Source organism: Rousettus aegyptiacus, unplaced genomic scaffold (assembly GCF_014176215.1).
Source record: "Rousettus aegyptiacus isolate mRouAeg1 unplaced genomic scaffold, mRouAeg1.p scaffold_m13_p_1, whole genome shotgun sequence".
NCBI classification, from domain to species: Eukaryota; Metazoa; Chordata; class Mammalia; order Chiroptera; family Pteropodidae; genus Rousettus; species Rousettus aegyptiacus.
The window spans coordinates 98,471,191-98,496,650 of record NW_023416284.1 but is presented as its reverse complement, the minus strand read 5'-3'; the positions used below and the strand labels follow the sequence as shown (position 1 = coordinate 98,496,650).

Here is a 25,460-nt window from a genome sequence, read left to right as displayed (position 1 = left end):
ATTCTCAAATTAGAACCATTAAAATGAAAACCAGCAACGCACAGATACAGACAAGCCCATGTGGGTGGGAGATGCACAGCCAGGATTCGGGGCCATTTCAGGAACCCCTTCTCGGCCAAGCGTCTTGGAAACGCCCCCTCTCTGCAAGGAGTAGCCTCTTCCAGCCTCAAGGTGAGAACACATGAATGAACCTAGCAGTACTGAAAAGGAAAAGGTGCTCCTCGGAGAAGCTCCTTTGGTCTCTCCCTTCTCAGTGCCGCCCCCCCCAAACACCACCGCCCCCCTAGTGGCCCAATCAACCCAGCTTGGCTTTGCACCCAGGGCAGCCCTTTGGCCCATTTAGTCTCTTTTGGGCCACAAGCAGCTCTGGGGGGTTCCTGGGAGAGGGACCCTGGGAAGGAGCTGACAGAGTGAGTACTGGGGTGCTGGTGGCAGCACTGCACTTTCCATGGGTCGCTTCCCTCCCTCACCGCCCCTGCCTCCTAGAGGCAAGTCACTCACTCCATCTGTGAAATTCTTCTGAAGCGGGAAGCAGATATTGACAAAGTCTGAGTTCAGAGCCACCATGAACCCAGCCACTACCCTCACACCAGCCACTTCTGCAGGGGGCTCTAAGTGTAAGATTTAGAGGGGGAGCTGTGGCATCCAATTCGTTTCCCTAGGACTCCCATCAGGATTTCTCAGAATAAAGGTGCTCCCCTAGAAGAAACACTAGCTCACCACCCCCCCACCGGGGGTGGGGGGTGGTGTGTGGCCTTGGGATGCTGCCTTCTCCACTTCAATCTTCATCATCTGAAGAGGAAAAATTTAATCCCTCCTCTTTCCCCTACATCTCTTCTCTGTCCCTAAACTTCTAATCAGTAAGGGCAAGAACTCTGACCTAAAAAAGAGATGAGAGCAGAAAAAAAAAAAAAAAAAAAAAAGAAAAAGCAGGGTTTCAGAATTCCATATCAGAAGATAAGGCTGGTGGCAGACTGGGCTGGCTCTTTTCCTAGTCCCAAGAAAGCAGTGGTGTGGGGACCCCTTTCCCAGTCCTAGGTCCTCTCCTCTGTTTCCCTCTCTTCTCTTACTGGAACGCCCTCCTAGGAGAACTCCCCTTTCGGAATCCAGGAATCCACGGCCTTTAGCTGAGTGACCTAGGAAGGGTACGGGGACTGGGGGTATGGGGGTGGGGTTGGTTAAGGCCCTCTCCCCTGACACATCCTCACAACCCATCCCCGCCACTCACCTGCCCCCTATTCCCAGGTAGAGGAGGGGAGGAGCACTTTCTAGGCACTACCCCACAGCTGTTGGAGAGTAGAGGACTTCATTGATAGGAAGTTTCTGGGTCTCCCCTCTGGGGAGTTAGGGGCCCCTACTCTACCTCTAAGCCCCCAGTACCTCCTGGGAAAGGCTCATTCTACAGGAAGGAAAGTAAAGGAGTCCAGAAAGGGTGGGACCAGAATCTGGAGCATGAGGGTGGGAGTCTGAAAGACTGAAGTGGGCCTCAGACCTCAGACTAAAGACAACTGTTGACTGTGTGTGTGCGCACACACGTGTGCGTGTGCCTACGCTAATTCATCTCTGAGGCTTCCCCTTCCAGCCCCATCCCACTAAGTAGCTTGGGCAGAGGAGAGCCAGATGGGAGAGGAAAACAAAAGTCTCTTCCATTCTTCTTTTCCCCCTTGCCCAACTCCCTGACACCCCCCTCCATCTTTTTGGAGCGGGGTGAGTTGAAAGCCCATTAAAGTGCAGAGTTACCCCCGCTCAACCCTTTTGAATCTCCTCACAGGATGTGAACAGGGTGGGATTTGCCCCTGGTTGCCACAGCAACTGCAGTGAGAGTTCCCAGACGCTAGGCAACCCTCCTGTGACCCTCACTGACCTGTCACCCCCACAACCCAAGGACAAAGAGAATGCTCGCTCTAGAGGCCCAGGACGCCTTTCAGTGCAGCCGCCAGCAGCTCTGCCTGCCCCCACTGGGCCCACTCAGCCCTCCTGGCCCCAAGTCCAGTTCTCCTTCGCCAGAGCACCCACCCAGTCTGGCCCCCAAGACCTCCCCAGGCCCTCTATCTCCCAAAAGCTGGTATACATTTCTCCCAGCCCTCACTGCCTCCCAACAGAGAGCCCAAAGGGTACTGTGTAGCCCCTGGGGACACTCCCATACACTGGGAACATTTTCATACAGGTGAAATCAGATTAGGATAAAACACAAGGGCAACCTTCAAAGAAAGAAGCCATCAGAGGGGAATATGGGGGAGGGGGCAACGAGAAAGGACTTTGCCTTGGTGAAGGAAGAGGACTGATGGGCAGCTGGAAATGTCTGCCGGGTCCAGTGTATCCTTTAGCAGCAGCTGGGGAATCACCAGCTCTAGCTGGCCAACAGAGTCCCAGAACAAAATAAGGTTTAATGCATGTCTGCTAAATGAATGTGTGCACCAAGGCCTACCACACTCCCCACACCTTCTTCTCAAGGTAGATTCTGCATGAGGGGCTGAGACTGGAGACTTAGTGAATGCCCCAAAAACGAAGTAAAGGTACTGTGGCTCTGTCACTCACCAATAAGGGGGTTGGGAGGAGGCGGTGGGAAGCTGGGGCCTTCTCTGACTATTACAACGGGGCAGCCAGCCAGGGACCCTCTCTCTATCAGAAGGGCCTGGCAGCCAAGCTATGTCACCCCCACCCCCACCCCCAGCCTCTGTTTAAACAAGCTCAGGCCTGCTGTTGCATGGAAACAGGCGCCTGCTCTTGTTCCAAAGTGACGTGGCTGCCCTCTTCAGCACTGTTTGTTTCAGCCTAAAGTCCTGTCACCAGTCTGACTTCTGACTCGCCCTGTTTATCTCTCTCTTTCCTCTGTCAACTTATTATTCCTAAAGGCCAAGCTTGCATTTCCAGGGCTTGTTTACCCAGAGCAGAGAGACAGGGCCCAACAGACAGACGGACAGAGGAAGAGGGGCTTGGAGATCCAAGGAGGCACAGGAGGACAGGACCAGTGTACCACCCACAGAGTCCCCACAACCTCCTTCCTTTGGAGTGGGTACATAGGGCCAGCTGGCAGCATTGCTTCTGTTTAAGAGCCCTTTTCGGTTGGGAATGGAGTGTTCTCATTCACTTACCAAGGGACGTTTATTTAGCACCTATTACGTCCCAGGCCTTGCTCCCTGCATTTCCCACAAGGGACTGCATGAGTGTGGCAGGAACCAAAAAGAGGCTGAGCTGATCCCTGAACTAGGAACTGGGAGACCTGAGGTCTAGCTGTGGCTTTTACCGTTGTCACCTGGACAAGTCAGTGCCACCTCTGGCTGCCCCCTCATTCTGTGAAATGGGAATAATATCTATCTCCCAGGCAATCAAAAGACATAGCATATGTCAAAGACTCCAGGCACCAAACAGACATAAGGAATTTGTTTGTTTGTCCTTGAAGGACTTCCTGGTTGGGACTGAGAGAGAGGAGGAACCCACTGCGCCAGGCTCTCTTTCACATGGCTGCTTTACCACACAAATAGTCAGGAACATTTGTTGTTGGGGGGCCTCAAAGTGTTACACCTGAAGTTTTCCCTAAAACCAGTCTGTAGGACAGCCTACAGACTGGTTTCGTTTTAATTGAAATTTTTGTGATTTTAATTTTGCAGGGTTCTTTTCATAGTTTGGAGCCAACAAAATCTTTTTTTTTTTTTTTTTTTTTTTGGTGAAGGCTCAAATATTTTCCTTGGCCCCAAGCACTACGCCCATAGTGAGCCCAAATGGATAAAACAGCCCTCCGCCTGCCTCCAAATCTCCACCCCAGTTTATTTGTGAAACAGATATAGGATTTTCCAGGACTTTGGGATATTCCCCAAAACAAACAGGAGTAACTGGAACGTGGACTATAGATGGTAAAACACGGCATGTGTGCAATGCAGAATGGAGAAACCTGATCGGTACAGACAGTTCTGTCTCTCCCCACCCCACACATCTCTCCAGTTGTCCAGATACCCGTGTTTACTCTCCACTTTAAATAATTTTTAAAAGACACTTCCCAGTTTGAGTAGTTTTCCCACCCCACTCCTGCCACATTAAAAGTTTTTCACTGCTCTGTCTGCACAGAAGTGTTAGGAGGCTAGGTTGGCCTTACAAAATGGGTGGACTTGGAGCCTTCTGGTGAGGTATTTTCTGTTATTACTTTGATAAAGGGTAGGATTTTGCCCTTTCACCATCTGTCCCCAGTGGCTGGCACAGACGCTGTCTCTTCCTCAGAGATCCTGCTTTAGGAAGGCTTGGGAGATGCCAGAAGACTCCTGAGGACCATCTCCCTGAGGAAAGGAGACAGGCACTTTTCCACTCAAGTCTCCACTGTTTGCAAAAGGAAGTGAGTTTTAAAGTTCTCAGTTCTGTTCACATCCACATCGACTTGTTGGTGTGTACAGGGGTTTCACACTCAAACTGCATCTGACACTAACAATCCTATGCTTTAGAAGCCAAGGGTGCCAAGGCTCAGAGAGGCCCAGGACTTGGCCAAGGTCACACCACCGGAAATGGGCAGGATGGGACTTAACCAGGGCTTGTTCAATTCCTGCGTTAGTGCTGTCTGATTAGCTCAGTGCCAGGCTTCTGACCATGCTGCTTCCGGTCTGACCTCTGGCTCCAAGGCATGTGGTGGAAAAGGGCCCCCTAGGGGCTATGGCGTGAGGGAGGAGCCCCAGGGCGAACCTGGGAGACAGCATGAGGGCAATGTGGGCACACACATCTATGCATATGAGGGGGGGGGGCATGGGCGGGTAAGGGCTGGCAGGACCTGACTTTTCCTCATTCCCAGCAGAGCCCCCAAGGGCTACTGCCACCAGAAGTGATTCGAGGAACAGAGAGTCAAATAAGAGAAGGAGGATCTCAAGGCCAGGGGTGGCTGGGCCGGTTCTCCTGAACTTGTCAAGCATGATTCTGTTTCCCGGGTGGGGCCGGGACCTGGGGCCCCTGCTCTGTCACTGCCCAACCCGGCTCCCCACCCTAGGGCCTCTCGGTCCTCAGAGAGGCCTGTCCTGAACTCCTGAACTCTGCAGTTCAGGGTGGGAATGATGGAAGGGGAAGAGGAAAGGTGGACGCAGGGATTGGAGTTCCCAGTTTGAACCCTAAAAATGGAAACCTGCCTTTGCCTTTGGCTCTTGGCCTTTCACCAGCTGCTTTGGTCCCTGGTGCTTGGAAGTTTAATCTTCATAGCTTGGGTCAGGGGCACAGGCAGAGAAGGAGGTGAGGACTGTTTAACAATATAAAGTGGAGATACGCCCTACATGTGCAGGTCTCCTTCCCCCAAAGTACATACTTCTAAAGGGGGGAGGGGTCTTTTCCCCCAACCCTGTTAATTAGCCAGTGTGCAGGAGGAGAGCCCAGGCACCTGCCCGCCCAAGACTCAGCCTCAGGCCAGCTGCCCAGGTGGGTATTTCTGAGACTGTTCTAAGCTCCATGATCCCAGGACCCCCTGAGCTCCACTTCTTTCTCTTGAAAACGCAGCTGTCCTCCTGCGTTGAGGTGGCCACTGGAATGGGGGAGTGAAGGAGTTCCCGGGGAGGCTGGACATTCCCAAGAATGTTAAAATGAAGCTGTCTGGCCAGGAGCAGTGGTGTCCAGGTGGCCAGAATGGAGTGGGAAGAGGCAAGCATGCCCCTCTCCCTCTCCTGGCTGCCAGGGAGGGGAGCCAGCGCCTACCTGTTGCTGCTGGAAGTGCAGCAGATCTGCAGGGCTCATCTCGCCGTTGCTGTCTGCGCCGGCCGCCGAGTCCCTGCCCACGCCGCCTCCAGCAGTGACTGCAGCCCCGGCCCCGCCGCCACTGCCGCCATCAGCCTGTCCAGAGAGGCTGCCCACGCCGTTCTGACCAGACGGAGCTGACCTGATTGTCTCCGAGGCGGATTCCACCATCATGTCGCTCTAGCGGGACCTGGAGGGGGAGGAGAGTCACGGGGGAGGGGCTGAGGCTCCAGGCTGGACTGACGGGGCGGGTTCTACCAAGGGCAGCAACCGATGCCCCTTAGTTAGTGCTTTCCCCCCAACACCACCACCTTATAACCCCCCACTCCAGTCCTGGGGCGTCTCCTCCTCCACTTACTGGGGGCTGCTCCTTGGGCCTTTCTTGGGGTACAGGCCTTTCTCAGAGTCACTTTCCCCTAGGCCGGGGAAAGGGCAGGTCCACTGTGTGGCTGCCCTCCTCCCCCACATTTCCTTCACTTGACTTCCAGAAGACCTCAGCAGGGCAGGGGAGCAGGTGATGCCCTCAGAGTCCTAAACCTATTCTGACCTTTTCCTCCAGACCAGGCATTGTGGGAACAGAGGGAAGAGGGCGGGGTGAGGATCCTGCAAGGATTTAAAAGCAGATGAGCTATTCACTGGGACTCACCATATTGCTCCCCCACCCCTTCCAAGCACATGTGATAGCCTTCTTTACGTTTGTTCCCAAGTGGATGGGGAACTCCTTGGGGCAGGAACCTCTTTATAGGGCCTCCTTTCCCAGGCCACAGAAAGGCTCTAATCAATGTTTGTTCCACAGTGAAAATGGCTGCCATTTGCCCAGAACCTACTGGGAGCCAGACACAGCCTGGCAGCCATGGTCCCACTTTTCTGACCTTCCAATTCTAAAGCCAACAACTCCGGGTCTGGCCAAAAGTAGACACTCAGTACTATTTACTGTCTCTATAGGCACCATGATTCCTAATCACAAGAACTGTAAGAGTTATTATCATCTTGACTTGACAGATGGGAAAGCTGGGGATTTACCCAAGCACAGATTCAAGGCCTGAATCCTGTGCCCTCTTCCCAACTACCTCAAACTGCCTCTGAAGGAGTAGTAGAAAGATCCCCAGGAAAAGAGAGGATATGCTTGGGATGGTCAAGGATAGTGAGGAGCAGGAGGAGGCCTGAACTTCCTTCTGCGACTCATGGAGATTCCACTGTCTCAGGGGCTTGCACACACAGACTGTGATGCAGATAGGGGAACTTTTGTATGCAGAATTATTCTCCAAGTCTAGGGTGTCTCCAACTATCCCCTATACCCCTTGAGAGGAACACAGGTTTCAGTGAACAGGACACAGCTGGTATCTATCACTGACCTTTGACGTGTGTCTTAAACTCCCTAAACCTCATTTTTCTTTATCTGTGGAAGTAATTAATCCCAGCCTCTTAGAGTCCTATGAGGAGTAAATAAAACACTACATTAAAAACCGCCTAACAGAGTAAGCCCCAATCACCCCTTTCTCCACCTGCCGTAGTGATAAGGGTGAAGACCGAAGCTCAGAGAGGTCAAGACTTAGCCCAGATCACTGAGATCAAGGGGTAGAAGCCACTCGAGCAGCTAGGAGGACCTGTGGAAGGCAGCAAGTGTTCTTTCCTCCCTTTTGGATTCCCTTTCGGTCAAGGCAGACCCCACAGCCACATGGTCTCCTTGACCCAAAAGGTACATGAAGGCCTTGCAGGTAGCGTATTAGAGAAACTGCTGGAAGAGATTGGATTATTTCCCTAGTTCCTTCCCCAAGGTGGCAGCTCCCAAGAGCATCTCCCTCCTGCCCCCACACGCTTTCCTTTCACAGCAGAACTCCACTGGGCTACATGCTCTGTTTTGTCCCTGCTAGAAGCAGAGCAAGTATTGAGGGGTAGGGGTGGGGGGACAGAGAGCTGCTAAGGGTCCATGAGGAGCCCACCAGTTCACGTGCGTGTGCCACATCACTGTTCCTGTGGCCCCTCTCCATCTGTGACTCTAGGTGTCTCTATCCCACTAGATCTGGGTGGCCTCCTATGACCCCGTGTTGCTAGTGTGTCCCATGTTTGTGCATTTCTCTGTGTTCCCAAGGGCTTGTACTCCCCACCCCCCTTGCTGCTGCTCCCATTCATGGGTGCAGAGAGATGGGCTAGGGGCAAGGGTGAGTTTGGGGGCGATGGTTTGGAAGAGATTGAGCACTTGGTCTCAGGCCTTAATGGCCATGTCAGCCGGAGGGCCAGTGGCTGCCAAATGATGGATGGGGTGGGCACCATCCTCCACCCACCAGAGCACAGGGCTCCAGCCTCCCTTCCCCTAGCCACCCACCCTGATTCCTCCTAGCAGCCTACAGAGCACTTCCCCCCACTCTGGCCTGGGCCCCAGTTACATGAGGGGGATGGGAAAACATCAGGGTCCCAATCTGCTCTCCTCCCCCAACCTTGGCCCTAGCCCTGCTGGGGGTGGAGAGCAGCTGTCTACCCTGATTCCAAGTCTAGCTTCCCTGAGATCTGAGAACTCCTGGGCCCCAGGGGACAAAGACCAGAGCCTCAGGGGTGTGTGTGTACAGGAGAAAGGAAAGAGAATGCAGCAGTTACTTTCCTGGGGTAAGGAAGGTTGTCCACCCCCACCCCAACCTCCACCCTCCGATACTCACACATATCATAAAGTTGTAGATCAGACAAGTTTGAAAAAACCGAAAAAAAGGAAGGAGGATGCAAACAGAGGTGTTCCTTTCTTTCCTGTTTTGTTGTTGTTGTTGTTGGGGGGGGGGGGTGCATAGTGACACCCAGTGAGCAATGTAATTATTGCAATGTGGCCTGTAATAATAGCTATTCATGGGCCAATCATTCATATTAAACAGGGTGAAGCAAGCCTCTCATTTGCATGCTTGAGATTATATGCATTTGAAAAGTCATTTCTGCAGGGTGTATGAATGGCATTAATTCTCATGTGGCATGCTCTGCCCCCTCCTGGGGCCTTCACCTCCTTCCATGCTCCCGGCTGGCCCACCAACACCCATTCGAACCGACATGGCAGGTGCTCCTATTCGATCTCCACACCTTCACCTCTGCCCTGGGACACCTGCCCTCTTGAGGATGAGCAGACTGGCAACCTAATGCCTTCTGCTCACTTCTCAATGGGGTGTTGCGATAGCACTTGAGTGTTTCCTGCGTTGTGGGTGAGCAGGCTCTGCATGCCTTGGGCCCAGTAGGCTAGGGTCAGGATGGTTAGGGTGCTGGAGGCAGGCACTGTAACTACGAGGGTGTGGGGCGTAGGGGAGAAAGCCAGTGCCTATGAGAACCTGGACCCTGTATAAAGGGTGTCAGGTAGCCTGAGCTCAGTTACAACTAGCTGTGAATCCTATGCTTCCTACTTCTCTGGAACGCAACTTCCTTACCTCTACATGAAGAGGTGGTCTTGGAGGTCTCTTCAGACTTGGAAGCTCCAGGAGAAAAACTTCCTGGTCCCATATATAGACATGAAGCCAAAGTGTACTAGTGGCTGGTGGGAGCCACTGACGGAGTCAAGGCTGTGGTCCCTTTCCCAAAGGGCTCCACCCAATGCAGTCGTGACCTTCCTGCTCAGGTACTGGGGGTGCCCCCTCCTGCCTTTACTTCCACCCCCCAGTGCCTCTCTCCGCAAGTGTTATCGTGCCCCCCCCCTCAATTCCTCAGCAAAAAGCTGCTGAACACCAGCACAAGAGGAGAGAGGTGCTGGGAATTAAACCATCTGGTTTCAAGGGCCAGCTGTGGGACCTTGGGCAAGTCATTGCCCCTTGCCCAGGTCACAAGGCTGTTCTTCCTTCCTTTATACAACAGGTAAGGAAGAGGGGTGGATTAGAAGATCTTGCTAGGATTTGCTAAATTGAGGCTCTCATCCCCCACCCCAACCTTCTCCTACCATGTGTTGGGGGCGAGGAGAACAACTGAGGCAGAGTTATTTTAGGTGATCTAGGATTTCTGTCTGAGGCTCTGATCCTGACCTGAGGCAGGTCTTAGTCTCCCACCTCACTGAGTTGCCCTTAGGGAGCCAGGGCACCTCAGAGCCTTGGGTCAGGCACCGAAGCTCCTGCAGGGGCCACCATCGGAAGGAAGGAAGCTGGGTCAAAGCCACAGCCGCCTCTTCCGCTCTGGGGGTGTCTGCGGGCCGCTGGGGGCTCCCACTTCCCCAGAGGCTCCTGGCCTTTCTAAGAACCCTGGCGGCAAGTGCGACCAGGGAGATTTACTTCGGAACTCAAATTCTCCCAGGTCTGCCTGTCCCCTCCATGGCCAGAAATGATGAGTTCGACCTACTTTGGGACCAAGGGGTGAATCCAAGGGCTAGGGTGCTTTCGGGGCATGGGAAAAGGGATGGGGAGCCCTACACGTGGAGAAACCTTTGTGCCTTTTCTGTGGGCCCATATGGTGTAGAGAGTATTAATTACCGTAGCTTTTTAATTAACAATCGCTTAATCTGAGCCATAACATTTGCCACAACACCCTGCGCCTCGCCACGAACCTCGCTGCTGGCCCTGCCAACTCATCAATTAATTTTTATTGACGTTTTCTTTCCCAAACAGGCACAATACCAGGGTTTTCCAATTAACACCTCCGCGATCTCTAATTAGTGCAATTAACAGACTGATGGATGCCCGGAGCTTACCCAAGAGGGAGGGAGGGAAGGGGAGGAGCCGGCCCCATGTGCTTTCAGGACTGGTGTCCTGTGTCCCGCAGAGCGCCCACGTGCATGAGCACAGCTGGAGGGGGCGCACCCTCAGCTCCTAGGGAAGCATAGCAGATGGGGGAGTGACCACAGGTAACCTGCACTCAGAGCTATGGTGCCAGTTTGAGTTGAAATAAGGTTTCCAGGTCCTTCAGAAACCTATGACCTACTTGTGGAGCTAGCTGAAAGCCTAAGTGAGACTAGAAGGTAGAAAACCTGGCATCTAGCCTCAGCTTTATCACCTTCTTGTGCAACTTGGGCCAAATTAATTCCCCCCTTTTCTCTTCTGGATAATAGGGAGAACTGGACTAGATGTAGATATCTATTTATAATGTATAGTCCTATCAACTTCCACAAAAGATTGGGCAGCAGACCAATAAAAGAAAGAGTCTTATAAAAATATATCACGGGGTAGTAGGAAGGGAGAATAGATGGACCTAAACCATAAGCCCAAGGATCTCAAACTTGAGTGCATTGGAATCACCCTGGCAGGCTTGTTAAGACAGATTGCTGGGCCTCAGGCCTGGAGTTTTTGATTCAACAGGTCTAGAGTGGGCCTGAGAATTGTCATTTCTAAAAAGTTCCCAGGTGATGCTGATGCTGCACCAGCACTGACTTTAGTTATGAGCTTCCCAGTAGCCAAAATCGAGATAATCAATCTCCAAGACCATTCATTCATTCAACATGGATTGAGTGCCTGATTAAGCCAAGAACTGAGGATCTATCTGCAGGAGACTGAAATGTGAGCCCTGCCCTCTGCAGGCTTACAAACCTAAAAAAAAAAAAACCAAAAAACGAAAAAATCTCTCTTCCCCCAATGGCTGGCCAGGAGCATCTTTCACCAGCAATAATTCTCCATCCACTCTTTCGTTCATTCGACAACAAGTTAAGCACAGTATGCCAGGCTACGTGTATGCAGACATGAACAGAACAGGACGCAGGCCCTGCTCTCCTGGAGCTTATGTTCCCATGAAGCGGCGGCAGATAATAAGTAAGGACACCAATAGATAAGCTCAAGTAAAATCTATCAAATGTGAGTACAGAGAATAAACAGGGGACTCTAATTTAAATGAAGGGGAGCAGGGCAGGCATTTTTGAGGAAATGGTATTTTTGCTTAGAAATGAAGTGTGAGTAAGTATCCACTGAATGCAGGGGAAATAGCGTATGCAAAGTCCCTTATTTTTATGAGGTCACCAGTTCTAGACTTTTCCAGAGCTAAAACTCTTTGAGATGAATACGTTTCTAGATTATATAGAAAGACACACACATGTGGAAACCACTTGGAACAGAGCATGAGGAGCCTATATTTCCCTCTCTTTCTTTTCCTTTCTTTATAGTTATCCTGAGATCAGATCTTACTTGTGTCAAGGGATATAAAACAGAGGGCTTTTTGTAATAAGCACTGGTATTACAAGTAACTGAAGGATGGTTTCCAATCTGTCACCCAAAGGCCCAGGGACCTCCCGTTCCCCATTTAGCTCAGGCTCCAAAGACCCACTGGCTTCCGGCTGCCAGGTGAGGGGAGGGCTCGGGCAGCAGCCACTTTCGGCCCTGGCCTGCCTTAGTCAGCCACTCATTTGCCATTCTACCTGCTGACCCTTCTCTGGTTTCTTATTACCTCTGTAATAAAAGCACGAAGCAGTGAGGTCACCAGTCTGAGCCTTGGCTTCCCTATTTGTTATATGAGGGTAATACTAATAAACCTTCTTTTTAGGTTGCTGTGACATCAAAATAAAACATACTGTGTGAAAGTGTTCAGAGAAGGGGAGCAACTATAATTATGGGGGCCCAGCACCTTCCGCTACGACCCAACTTTCAGTGGGCTATGGTTTAAAAATTGATCCCAATCATTGGTTCAACACTTGAGGAAAATGAAGCAGGACTCAAGAATTAAAATGTCTCTATAGCTCCAAAATGGGTCCCCAAATCAGAGTGGGGGGATGAGTCTACTCAGCTCTATTGAGCAGGCCAGTGGTATCTCTCCCCAAGCAGATGGGCTCCCTGAGTTTCAGAAAAAAAACTGACTCCCTCTCCAACCCATGCCCTCCTTGTACTTTGGGACTCTCCCTTATGTGGATTGCAGGCTGGCACCCTAGGCTTCCCTCCCCGCTCTTACTTCTGCCTGACATTCTTCCTAAATGATACCCTTGGAGCTACCTGCTCCAATTCTAGGGACCATTTAGGGCCTCTGAGCACAGAACTTCAGGGCCTACCTAATAAGCTTAGTGCAAATGGCAGGGCGGGGACACACCTCTCTAAAAGGCTGCAAACGGGCCTCTGATTTGGAAGGTGAGCCGCCATCCTGTGCTGCCTATTCCAGGTTCTCTCCCAAGTTTCAAATGACTTTATTTTCTAATCATAAAAATAAAAAGACAACTTGGTAGAAATTTGGTGGGGGGGGGGAGGGGAAAGAAAATTAGTACCCATAATTCTACCACCCAGAGAGCTAGCCTTGTGGATCCACCCCTTCCAGTCAGTCCACTTTCACTCTCTTTTGGCATATAAATGTTTAAAAAGTGAAACTGGGGTCATAATCTGTACATGGTTTGAATTTTCCTATTTTTCCACTCACCACTTACTATCATAACCATTTCCACATGACATCAAATATTTTAAGCAACAGTTTTTAGTGGTCACATAGTTGCCTGACTGGGCTGCATGTTCCAGAATTTATTTAGCCAATCCCCTAGAGTTGGACATCCAGACTGTTACCTATTGTTTTTTTTTTTTTTTTTTACTATGATACTACAATAAACACCCATATACGAACAGAATACACTACATTTCTGACTATTTGCTTAGGGTACGTCTTTGGAAGGCAGAATTGAATATATTTAAGCCTCTTGATGACATTTATTCTCTAACTGATGTAATGAAATTTGTACTAATTTTGCCCTCCCTTCAGCAATATGCCCATGTCCCAGAAGACTTGCAAACCCCTTAGCTTTTTAGCAATTTCCCTCCATTTTCATCTCCTTCTCCAGAAGATTCTCAGATTCCACACAAAGCATTCAAAATCCAACACTACAGACTCTGTGAAATCTGGATAGTCTACAAGACACAGAGCTGGGTGGTGGGCCTTTGCTTGCAACTGATACTGAGTACTGGGGTCTGGGCATATACAGGTGAATAAAACATAGCTCTTGCTTTTTGAGGGCTTATAATTAGGTGGAGGACAAAGAGAGACACACTGGCAGTGTTCACAAAAATACCTATATCTAAGTTCCACTCTGGATTAATTAAATTGGGACTCTCTGTGGAGTGGGACCCAAGAATGAATGATTTAAAAGTTTTTCCAAATATTCTAAACTTCAAATGAAGCCAGGATTGAGAACCCCTGCTCTACACGACACTCACAAACTTCATAAATATTATGTTAGCTAGACAGTAGGGGTCTAGGGGTGCCTAAAGGGGATGGGGTGCTCTGGGAAGGCTTCCTGTAGGAGGTGTCTTCAGAACTGAGTCATAAGGAAGTAAAGCTGAGGCACACAATTTGTAAATATATTTTATTTCTAATAATAACCATTCTACTCAGAGTCCTTGAAAGTCCTTTCCCATACCCTGTCCCCTCCTCTCTTCTCCACACAATCTGGCACTCGCTTTGACAGATGAAGAAACCACACTTTGAAGATGCCTAGCAACTTGACAAGGTCACCTGGTTGTTAAGAGGCTGAGCCAAACTGAAACCCGGCTCTTCCCTCCTCCCCCTACCCCATCCCTGAGGAGGCAAAGCCCTGAGGGTGGCCACTCTGGAATTTCCCTGGAATCTGAACCTTTCCTTACCACCACCACCACCCCTCAGTTCACTTTTCACTGGCTCTAGCCCCATAATGCTCCCACCAGGCCCTAGCAAGGTGGCCGCCTTCAACACTCCTTCCCAGTACCGTGACCAAAAGGAAAAATTAACAATAAAAAAAAAAGGAAAAGAGAACCAAAGATCCCACTCCATCTCATTAAGAAAGTAAACATAAGAGCCATCTAAGTGTCTAATTAAGCTTCTAATTAGTCCCTGCTTGTTACTAATGCAAATTAGATTACTCCGCTTAACTACAGCATGTCCACAACACCCTTGTTAATTGCGGCCTTTTGAAATTAAATTACTCCCTAATTAGCATATCAAAGCCATTGATTTGGAGCTGGGAAAGATGAGGGCAAGAGGAGCCAATGCCAAGTTTGGTTAATCAGAGACGGCTAATTAAATAGTGAAGTCTTTCGTGGGGGGCCTGCTGGTTAAAGGATGGGGGTTACTCACCCATGGCCTGAATGGCCATCTGGAGCCTGGCTCTGGGTAAGGCCCTTGGCACATGGGGGATCCTGTGGGCACAGGAGGAGCTACAGCCAGCCTGGGCTAGACCACTGAGTCTGGCCCTCCCTGGGGCCCTGGCTGCTCTGCCCAGTCAACCCCTGACCTGTCCTGGCCCCGCCCTCTGTCTCTGAGATGATAATCTAGGTGTGGCATTCACAGGGATCTTGAACCAACTCAGGGGAATCTAAAACACATCCACATTTGAATATTCAAGTTTAAGCATCCTTCCACATTTCTCTCTCTATTCCATAAGTTTCAGAAGGGTGACTTTTACCCTGTTCTTCCCTAGTCCCAACCTGTGGTTTCATTCTCAGAAGAAAGTCTCCCCCACTCCCAACAAAAAGTTCTGGGGCAGGTTAGAGGGGCACACTTGGGCAGGGATGGGCTGGTTTCAGATTGGAAGAGTCCCCTCAAGACACAAGAGCCTATAATTCACAATTACCTACCACCACTGGATCTAAAGCAGCTGTGTGGGAATTAGATTTGGGCCAGGGTGTCCTTAATGGTCTTCTAGAGCTCTTGTCACATAGGAGAGGTGAAATCTCCAGGGCAGAGTTGCTAAATCAAAGTGCCCTCAGGATCTAAGCCAGTCACCTAGGAGGCCAAGTGAGAAGTGTGTGTGTGTGGGGGGGGGGGGGGTCGGGGGGAAGGGGGCACTCAATCCCAGTCTATCCTTACCACACGGAAATGTTGGCTAGGTGTTGGTGGTGATTGGGTTTTTCAAAAGAAGCCAGTTGGAGATATTTATGTGAAATTTACCATTGTAATAAACTTTGTGTGGGTCGACAAAACTCATAAGGGGTGAAGTTAGTCAATTTGTGACCTCAGCCCCTCTGGCCAGCACTCCAGCGGCAGGTCACAATTAGCTGTGTAACCCTGGAAAAGTTACATCACCTCTCTGGGCCTAGGTCCCCCACCTGTCAAATAAGAGTAATAAATATCACTACCAGAAGAAGGAGGAATGCGAAATGGCAAAGCACAGTTCCTCATTTAACATCTGGTGCCCACCACCTAGTTCTACTTAGTACCTGCCACAATCCCCTCCCAAATTGGGGTGTCTTCCAGAAACTTCTTCCTCCATCTTCCATGCAGGAAGCACAGTCTGGGCTTCCAGGTGTCCTTGAAATGCTGAGGGCTTGCTTCTGCAGATGCCTGACCTGGATGCTGGGCAGCTCCTAGGTAGGTACCACACACCTGTGCCCTCTGCCCTGACATTTAATAGATCAGCCCTGGCAGGGGTAACAATTACTAAATGCCTCTTCTAAAAAAGATAGAACTTTCACATAAATCTTGATGGCTGACAGGAACACTGAAGCCTGGTTCTTCAGTGTTCCCCTCCCCCAATTAGAGTGTGTGTGTGTGTGTGTGTGTGTGTGTGTGTGTGTGTACAAGGAGGCTTCTTGGAGTTTGTTCCTACCCCTCCCTCCCTCCCTCAGTCCTGATTTCCAAGTTTCTTACCAGCAGCTCCTGCAGCACAGAAGGTCAGGGTCAGAGCTAAATTCCCAAAGGGTGAGGTTTCGTTGATTTAAGGAGGGACCAAACAGGACCCAGGGGAGAGGAAAACCCCCCTATCCCACACTTGGCCCCTGCACAGCTCAGAAAGGGTGAATCCCAGGCAGTGCCCAGACCATGGGTCTTCATCCAAGCTAACTCCGTAAAAGGGCCCATAGCAGTGCTTTTATATTAGAAAATAAGTAAAATTTAAAGCAATGCAGAAAAAGAGAAATGGGGAGGGGCAAGGCAGTCCCGGTGTGAGGGGGAGGGCAGAACTGCAGTGCACAAGGGCCAAGCTGCAGCCAGCCTCGCTGAGCTCTTTCTACCAACCAGATTCAATTAATTGATAACAAGAAGCATCAAATTAATTTCTGGAGGATGTGAGATTCTGATGAAGGGAAATCTCGTTGATGGGGATCAGACGGGAGGGGCTGGGTAGCGCCCCTTTAATCAGGCTCTACTACCTAATTGGGAAGGAGGAGACTTGCCTGGGAAGCAGGGTCTCCTGCCCCAAGCCCGAAGAGGCAGTGGGCTCCAGACACTGCTCGGTGGAACAAAGAGGGAGTGCACTGAGAACATCGTGTCTCTTCTAGACTGAAGCCCGACCCTGGGTGGAAAGGGGAGGTCAGGAAGGGGGTGTGTGCAGGGGCTCCCTTACTAATTCTACAGTTAGGAAAACTGAGGCCCGGAGAGGAGCTGGTGATGCCTAAGGTCGCGGAAGGAATGAAGAAGTTGGTACAGTGTGTTTGCTGGTGCCCCAGACCCACGACCCAGATACCCGAAGTCATCCCCAAGCATGAGGAGGGCACCACACGGTGTGGGAGACCCTCCCCGTGGCCAAGCAGTCGAGCCGCCCCTCTTCCAGCGATCCCTAGACACCCTCAAACCCTAGGCACAGGGCGGAGTTGACTGCACCTCCGCATTTTTTTCAACGCGCTTGGGGAGGGCCTCTGACCCCTGGACCCCTGGCCCGGGCAGCTTGGGGCTCAGGTCTCAGAAATCCAGGAGCGTCTGGCCACTGGTTCTGATGCGCTGGCGGAGGCTCAGGGAAATGCTAGCTGAGCTAGCAACCCAGAGCGAGTGCGGCTCAGCTAGGGTCGGACTGTATCCCTGGCTCTCCCGAAAATCCCGGAGTCTTCCTTAAAGGAGGGATTCTTCCCAGCAGATCGACTCTGCACCCTCAACACAACCGATGTTCACAAGCCCTCTGACTCCCATCCAGAGATGAAAAAGCCCCGAGAAGCTAGGAAGCGTATCGACACTCAGCGCTTTGCTCCCCAAGCCCCCAAGCGCTCACAGCAGCCGCGACTCCCTCAGTCTCCTGCAAATCGCAACACTCCAAATATCTCCCCAAAATTCTACGCAGCCTGGCGGTGCCCTTTTCTTTCACCGCAAGGATGCACATCTGTCCAAGGAACCCCTGAGGAAAAGAAGTATACTGCTACCCTCTCTCTTTTGGACCAACTTCCTTCGGCCTTGGAAGTGTGGGCTCTAGGGGGCTGGGGAACCGAATCCGAAGGAGCTCGCCAGGTTGAAGACACAAGAACAAAAGGCCCCTCACCGGCCCATCTGCCAGTATCCCTTCACACAGGGCCCTCCGGGGGCAGGCGTAGGCATCCGGTTGGGCTAGGGAATGTTAGAACACAGCCTCCCTCCAGTTGCCAGTACGGACCTGAAAGGACCTGAAAGATCCGTGGTGGGGCACTTGCTCCATTTCTGATTTTCCAAGTTGCAAGCCAGACACCTCTTAGTAAATCTCTTCACCTAGACCCTCCTGTGGCCAATGCACACAGTAAGCTCTGCAATGTTTGTGGAACAGAGGGGAGTCCAGGTGTCCATTCCCTGAGCCACCTTTCCCTTAAGTCACCATCACTTGTTTCCTTCCTTCACTGTGGTAAGAATTCTGGGATCACTTCTGCCCATTCACTCTGCCTACCTTGAACAAATGCCAGAGGGTCACTATTCTACATACTCCACTTTGTTAATATCTGAAGAGAACGACCATCTCACCTCCCCTGCACTCCCATTTGCATGGTAGCTCAGGTGCCATCAGACACTCCGAGGGGAAGAGAAAATACCATTTACCCCCATCTTGCAAAACCAATGGCCACTCATCCTCAGGTCCCAGTTCTGGAGGCTCCAGTTCGGCAGAGAATAGAGTGGGGAGTGGGGTGGAGGTGTGAGCAGAACTTCTGGGATTTGGGGCACATGTCACATGCTATGGCCAGGGCTGGGGAGAAGAAAGGTACAGGGCTGCACTGGAGGGAGAGACAGCTCAGCAAGGCAAAGACCCCACGGGGGTGGGAGGGCATCAGCGGGGGCAGAGGGCTAGATGGCTCCCTGGAGGAACTGGAAGGAAGCTTTGACTCCAAGGTCCAGTGCCCTGTGGCCCTGTCCAAATGTGCACCTTTTGTGCTGAGAGTTGTTGATTTCTAGCTTAGGTGTACTGAGTCTAGGCTCCATGTGGGCCCCACTAGGTACCACTTCACGAGACTACTGCGTAGGCAAGTCACAAGGTTCGAGTAAAGAAGGTTCCTACTGTGATCCCAGCATGGCGGAACTGGCAGTAGGGAAGAAGGTATGCATTTCCATGGAGAATTCAGAAGGCAGTGCTGAAAGAGCCAGTACCTTTAGGCTCAAGGAAAGTTTCTTTTTGCTGCTTAGAGATGATCCATCCAGGGGTAGGTCCCAAACTGATTTAAGAATGGCTGCCAGACTTGTCTTCCATGAGGCTGCGTAAGCTAGGGTTTCAAACTACGGAAGTCTCCTGTTTTAGAGAGAGATGGTACTGCTAGCATTTTTTCCTCCTCTGTGTTCTAATGAACTCTCTCTCTCCCATTTTTGTCTCCATGAGCACCTTATAAGGCTGGGGAAAGAGGGGACAACTGAATGTTCCAGGCTCACGGGTAGAGGGGTGGCCCATGCCTGAGATTGTGAGGGAGGCAGGGGGAAGTTGGCAGGTCCTCTTATCCCCTCCTTTTCCCCTTCCCCTCCAGCAGAGGCTCAAGCCCTACTGGTTATACTGGGAGTTAGGAGCCGTACATTTTAGTTCATGTGCTAGCATTACCTAGCTGTGGAACCTTAGATAAGTTGCTTCTTCCTTCTCGGCTCCATGTTCCCAATCCATAAAATGGAGTTTAATATTCAAGCATTTACAGTATTCAGTCCGATCTGTGGCCTGGCAGTGCGAGAACTCTAATAATAAAAGTGGCCCTGTGGTCAGTACTACCATGTGCAAGGCACTATTCTAGGTACTATCTGTCTGCCCTCCTAGTCAACTCTCAAACAGGCTCTGAACCTACTTTATACATAAGAAAACTGAGGTTCCAAGAGCTTAGTTAAGTTCTCCAGAGTCTCATCACTAATGTCAAATTCCAAAGGCTTTTTCACTCTGATCCATGTTCTACCCTGGGGAGGCCTGAGTTCCTTGCCCCGGGTTCCAGAATTCTGGAACCCAGTCAGAGGAAGGCATTTCAGCAAATGGAGCCTCAGAATCCTATCACAAATGGTATCTGCCCTGCCTTTGTCTGGGAAGCTGGGAGAGGTGCAAGATCATGAAGGGAAACTGTGTGGAGCTCCTTGGATGGAAGAAATGATTATTTTCACTGTTCCGGCTACCAGAAAAGTAAAGACATTGTGCCTCTTTGGGATGAGAGTGGAGGGGCTTGCATTGCAGCTGGGAACAGGAAAGCCACCAAGGCCGTGGGGCAGCGGTGGGTTAGAATGCAGGCAAAGAGAGTGCGGCTTCACTGTGCATTGCAAAGCAGGGAAGGCTTCTTGGGGAGATGACCCTTCCATTCCCTTGTATCTCACACCTCTCCTCTAAAACAGACCCCTGCTCCCACCCTTCTCTCCACCTGTGATATCTTATCTGTCTCTCCTACCCTGACAATATGAGGGCTAGAAAGCAGACCACAGCCTTCATTGCTTGGGCACTCCAGTGCCCAGCCTGGGGCCTACTCGTGCAGAGTAGGAGCTGAGCAAACATTTGGGAAATTAAAGGATCAAAGGAAGCCCCCCACTACCAGTCCTCCTGCCTTCCTCCCCTCTAAGGAAGAGGTGTGTTTGGAGTAGGGGCCCAGCAGGATATGCACAGTCCTGGCGAGAAGGGACCTACCTGCCAGAAGCCAGAAAGGAAGTTTCTGGCCAAAGGCACAGGAAACATGGGGTGGGGGTATCTAGGTGTAAGAAGGGTGCCTATTTAGAAAAAAACAGGGGCAGGTCCTTTTGCAACTTGGGTCTAACCTTCCCTGCCCCAGGCATTTCCTAACAACATTGCCGGCAAGCCTTTCCCTCCCCAAGACTGAGGGGTTCCCCAACTCCCTAACTCTTGGGAAGAAGGACAGAAAACCCCACCGAGGGGCCCAGCATTTAGTGCCAGGAGAGAAGGTTCCTGTGGTCTCCCCCAACTTGGTGCCAAGGTTGGCACCAGGGTAAGAAAGCGCTCAGAGGGTCCAGGAGGAGATTCAGATCTTGGTGGGATCCTGAGTGTGTGGAAGGGGGGCTGGGAGAGCACCCACAGAGCTGCTTCTTCCCCATGCCACAATGTCCACTGACAAGAGTGGGAATGACACCAGACAGGGACTCCCTCCCCACCAAGGCACAGCCCTGCTTTTGGGAGGCTCAGATCTGGGGGGAAAGGGGTGGGGGGCGAAGCAAGCGAACTGCTCCAGGTGCTCAGAGCACTCCCTGGACCTGCCTACAGTCTGCCAGGTGACAAAGAGCCCCAGAACCCAGACAAGACAAAGTTTCTCAAGTTAAAAAAAAAAGAAAGAAAGAAAGCCTGCAGACTTCCCCTTCCCGGCAGTGGTCTGGGTTGGGCAGGGGTTGTCTGGGGGCAGGGTCTGTCTGAAGCAAGTGCCTCCTTTTCTCTGAGCTGAGGCCCACCAGCCCAGCCTTCCAGCTTTGGGGCCCCCTGCACCCACCTGGGCTCACCAGGAGGGTCAAGGGCTTGAAATGCCCAGAGTCCACAGGGTTCAGTACCTGTTCTCCAAGGAAACTGAGTTTCTAGGTTCAAATTCTCAGTGTTGTAGTCTCCATTACCCACTGTGTCCCTCGGCTGCAGGCCCTGGAGACAACACCGCTGCTCCTTTTTTCAGTGTGGGAGAAGGGAACATATACCCAGCCTCAGGCTCCAAACCTAGCTGCTCCTCAAGCTGTGCTCTTGTGGCCCTCGATGCCAGACACAACAGTTCACTCTGGGACAATCTACATTGTGCTTTAAACACGAGGATAAAGATGATGTTCAGGTAAAAACCCGCATTGGCCAAAATTCTCCTGAGCTTTCAAATGAACTGCCGGGAGAACAGCTTCAGACTCGCTTCCTCCTCCTGGTCCCCCCATCTCCAACCCTGCTCCAGACTCTCCGGTCAATCTGCTAGTAGACCGCAGACAACCTATAAGGAGAACTGGCCCTGGGGTGCGAGACACGCGGTGATCTTCAAACGCCTTAAACCCCAAGTGCCCAGCAAGGGAAGGAAACCCGCCAGGTGGAGGTTGTAAGATAGATGTGGTGGAATGGGACGAGCCGGGTGTTCTACCAGCTCAGGGTCTCCAAGATCCCATATCCTCTTCCCCTAACCTAGAGAGTCCGGGTGGGACGCAGGTGTGTTCACGAGATCGCTCAGTTGGAAAGAAGGAATGTGCAATCGTTAGGGCCTCTGCCTCAGAATCCGCGTCCCGCGAAATCACACAGCCCTTTAGACCCGAGAGGCCGGAACCCCAGGTCGCCCAGCCTTCTAGCGCCACAGGCTCTGCCCCAGTTCAGCCCAAGTTAGTTTGGCGTTGTTGTTGGGGAGCACAAGGCTGGAGCGCCGCGCGGGTGACCGCAGGTCAGAGAGGTGTCAGTGGGGGGACTGTCCAGAGGAAACACTAGAGTCCTCAGTCTGAGAAGAGAAGGCTCTGCTTGGTCACTCCAAGACAGTATTTCTAGGTGGCCTCTGAACCCTGCTGCCGTGCTCCCTTCTACCCTCCCCCCCCCAACACACCCCGTAAGATGGGGGCTCTCCCAAAATGGGGTGAATAAAGGAATTGGACAGGTCAGTCCCCCATTCCAGCACCGACGCATAAAATCACAGGGGCCGGTCACAGACGCTTTCAAGTCCCTAAGAAGTTTTCTGCTCTATCTCCAGGCTGACCACAGATGGGGGTAAGGGACTGACTATCCCCGGAACCTCTGAGGTGCGACTTAGCAAAATGAGTCCCCCTCCTCACCGAGGCTACACAGCGGGTGGGACCGCGCCCCCCCCCATCTGTCTCCGTGCGTCTTGGGGAATGCTGGACATACTGAGGTTGGGGGAATCACTTCCCCACTTCCCTCCCCAGCTCAGGAAAGTCTGGGCCGGGAAGTATTCTTTGTCTGACTCGCGGCGGGCCGGGGTGTCGTGCCCCCTTACACCCCATTCCCAGCGGTCAGGCGAGGGGGGGGCGGGGCTCGGATTCTAGGGGAAGGGCGGGCCTCGGAAAGCCTTTCCAACCCCCACCTCCCCCGCCGACCTCCGGCGGCCCCCTCCCCCCGCTGCCGCGCCGGAGCCCCCACCTGTTCCCAAGGCAGCTCCGGGCCGCGAGGGCCCAGGGCGGAGTGTCGCGGCTGCACGGGGTCAGGGCGCCGCAGCCGGCCCTGGCTGGAACAAAGTGCGCCGGCCTGGGCCCGGCTCTTCCCGGCGCGGCTCCGGCGGGCAGTTTGCAAACACAAAGTGAGCCAGTGAGCGGGCGAGAGTGCGCGAGCTCGGGAGTTGGTCTGCTCGCCGGCCCAGCCCCCACCCGCGTCCCCGGGCTCTGCTCGCCACCTACCTGTCCGGCCCGGCCGCTCCGTGCGGGCTTCGGCCCGTCAGCCCGCGCGGGGCATGGGGCTCGATCGGGTCGCAGCTCGGGCCCGCCGCCTCCGCCCGCAGGGGCTGCCCCTCCGCGCCGCCCAGCGCCGCGCAGCTCCGGGGCGTCCTCCCTCCGCGCTGCGCCGGCCGCCGCGTGCCCTAGCCCTGCCGGGGCATCGCACTTTGTGGGCAGCTCAGCTAGCTCCGGCTGTGCTCCTCCTTCCCGGTCCTCCGGCGACGCTGGTTCGCTCGCTCCGGCTCCGGGGCTCCGGGACCCCGGCGTCCCCGCCCCCGGCCCAGCCCTGGTTCCGGCCGGGGCTCCTCCCCGCCGCGCCGCCGCCGCCTGCGCCGCGCCCTCCTCGCAGGCTGGGGGCTCCGTCCCGGCCGCCGGCCGCACTGTCGGGTCCGCACGGGCGGCCGGCTCCGGACTCCGAGGGGCTGCGACTGAGCCCGGGCTGCGAGTGGCTGCGAGCGGGAGGCGCGCAGGCGGGGCGGGCGGGGGCGGAGAGGCGGGTGGAAGGGGAAGGAGGGAGCGCGCGGAGAGCCAGGGCGGAGGGAGGGAGCGAGCGAGCGGGCGGCGGAGGGAGGGGAGACCAACTTCTAGCGCTACCATAATTCGCCTAAAGCAGGTGCAGCAACTTTCGCCAGGAGAGTCATCCGGCCGGGAGCAAGAGAACACCACGTGGATCAAACTTTAGGGGAAGAAAAGTGGGGACACGGGAAAGAGACGTGGGGCTGCGGAAAGGGAGGAGGAGGTGAAGAAACCCCAGGAATTCTCCCTGGCCTCACGAATCCTATAGCGCGCTTTGCAAACCCCCAGCCCTTCTCTGGAGTCTGGAGGTACCGCCAAGCCCTGCTCCACACGGTTCACTGGTTCCCGGCGGTCTGCGCTCGGCGCGGGGAGTGGCCGGTGTCCCGCCGGGGCCCTTCCTTGCCTCACTCATGCTCCCCACTGCGTGGAGGTTGGCGTTGGGTTTTTGAAACGGAGTGGAGGAGGTGGGGAGGCTCCTTCTGGGCTTTGTGCAAGCACGATCAGCGCCGGCACGCGCTGCCTCCCTCTCCGGAAGGGGAATTTCTCCTAAAGTACTCTGCGAACCAGTGAAGAAGGAGCCCAAAGCCGGATCCACGCGGCCTAGCGAAGTGCGGAGTAGAGGCAATTATTCGGACAAATTAGACTGTAAACAAAACTCAACGTCTTTTGCCCAGGAGAACTGAGAGGATTGTGGTGGTGGCAGTGGTGTGCGTTTGGGTTGGGAGGGGGAAGTCCAGATGAGGAAATGCCCAAGATCCCAGGGGGAGGGTTATGCTGGTAGCAGATGCCCCACTCAGAGACCTGTGGCAATCTGAGTAAGTCCTCCCGCCCACCCTCCCCTATCCCCGCCACACATCTTCCATCTGGTGCCGTGTGAGGAGTGGGGAGAAGTAAGGGACAACTCAGGGATCATCAAGGAGTGTCCATGATCAAGGGAGGACCCTACTGTGGGGTGGGAGCAGGAAAACAATGGCTCTTGAAGGCTCTCCTGACCCGAATCACCTGAGGCGGTGGAGACGGGCAGACACTTGTTGCTCCTGTGGAATGCAAGCTGGGGGTGCTTCAGGGTGTGTCAGTGCTGTGGCCTGGGGAGAAAGGATTTCCTGTTAGAGAAGGCCTTTCCAATGGGGCTTGGAAGAAAAGAGTCTCCAGAAAGGCTCCATCACTTACTCCATTTCTTTTCTGTGGGCACAAATAGCCAAAAGTAGTTGAAATGTTAGTGATGCCTTTCCAGGTCCAGATCCTATGCACCTGCCCTCCTGGGTGGGTGTCACAGGCATCCTTAGGTCTTGCTGGAGCCTTTCAGATAACTAGGTGTGAAATTATTGGAAGGAGGATTCACACTATCAAAAAAAAGTGCCATTTATTTGGAGACTATTATTAGAAAGTGTCCTTTCCAGTAGAGCAATAGCAGTAACAGTCGCAATAAGAATAAAATAACAGGTAATGTTGGAGTCCCCACACGCCAGGCATAGGATTCATTTTGTCTGCACAATAACTCCATGAGGTGGATAGTACTATTATCTCCATTTTACAAAGGCAGAAGAAACAGGTACAGAAAGATGAAGTCACTTTTCCAGGCTTACCCAGATGGTAGATAAGGAAGCGGGATTCTAACTAGAGCCAATTCGTTGAGGATGGGAGGAGCTCATAGAGATCTTTAGAGCAGCACAGCCTGCTTGTGGGTTACCTGAGAAAGAGTATGAAGCACTTGGTCTTGTGGCCTGATTTATCTTCTATGGAGAGCCAGCTATAGTGAGAGGGTGTATGGATGGGCCTGGGCTAGGCTTAAAGTTGCCAGGTCCCCGTGTAAGCCCAGTTGGGCCATGGCCTCCTCCCCATCCTTCTTACAGAGGCTTGAGGTGGAGTAAGAACTGGGACTTCTGATTAAAAAAAAAAAAAAAAAGAAAAAAAAA

At 52.7% G+C, this 25,460-nt stretch overlaps 1 protein-coding gene across 7 annotated transcripts in view; it reads right to left on the bottom strand.

The window, feature by feature from the left end:
* The window catches only part of FOXP4 (forkhead box P4), a 52,176-nt gene extending 28,005 nt beyond the window's left edge, over positions 1 to 24,171 (bottom strand). For 2 of the 7 annotated variants that reach the window (XM_016128676.2, XM_016128677.2), the window contains exon 1: positions 5,659 to 5,871. In XM_016128676.2, the coding sequence (XP_015984162.1) occupies positions 5,659 to 5,871 (213 nt within the window). Of the gene's footprint in view, positions 1 to 5,658; positions 5,888 to 22,992 lie in introns of those variants that run through there. The other 5 variants (XM_016128672.2, XM_036217848.1, XM_036217850.1 and 2 more) reach the window with 5 other exon arrangements.
* Between the last annotated feature and the right edge of the window lie 1,289 nt (positions 24,172 to 25,460).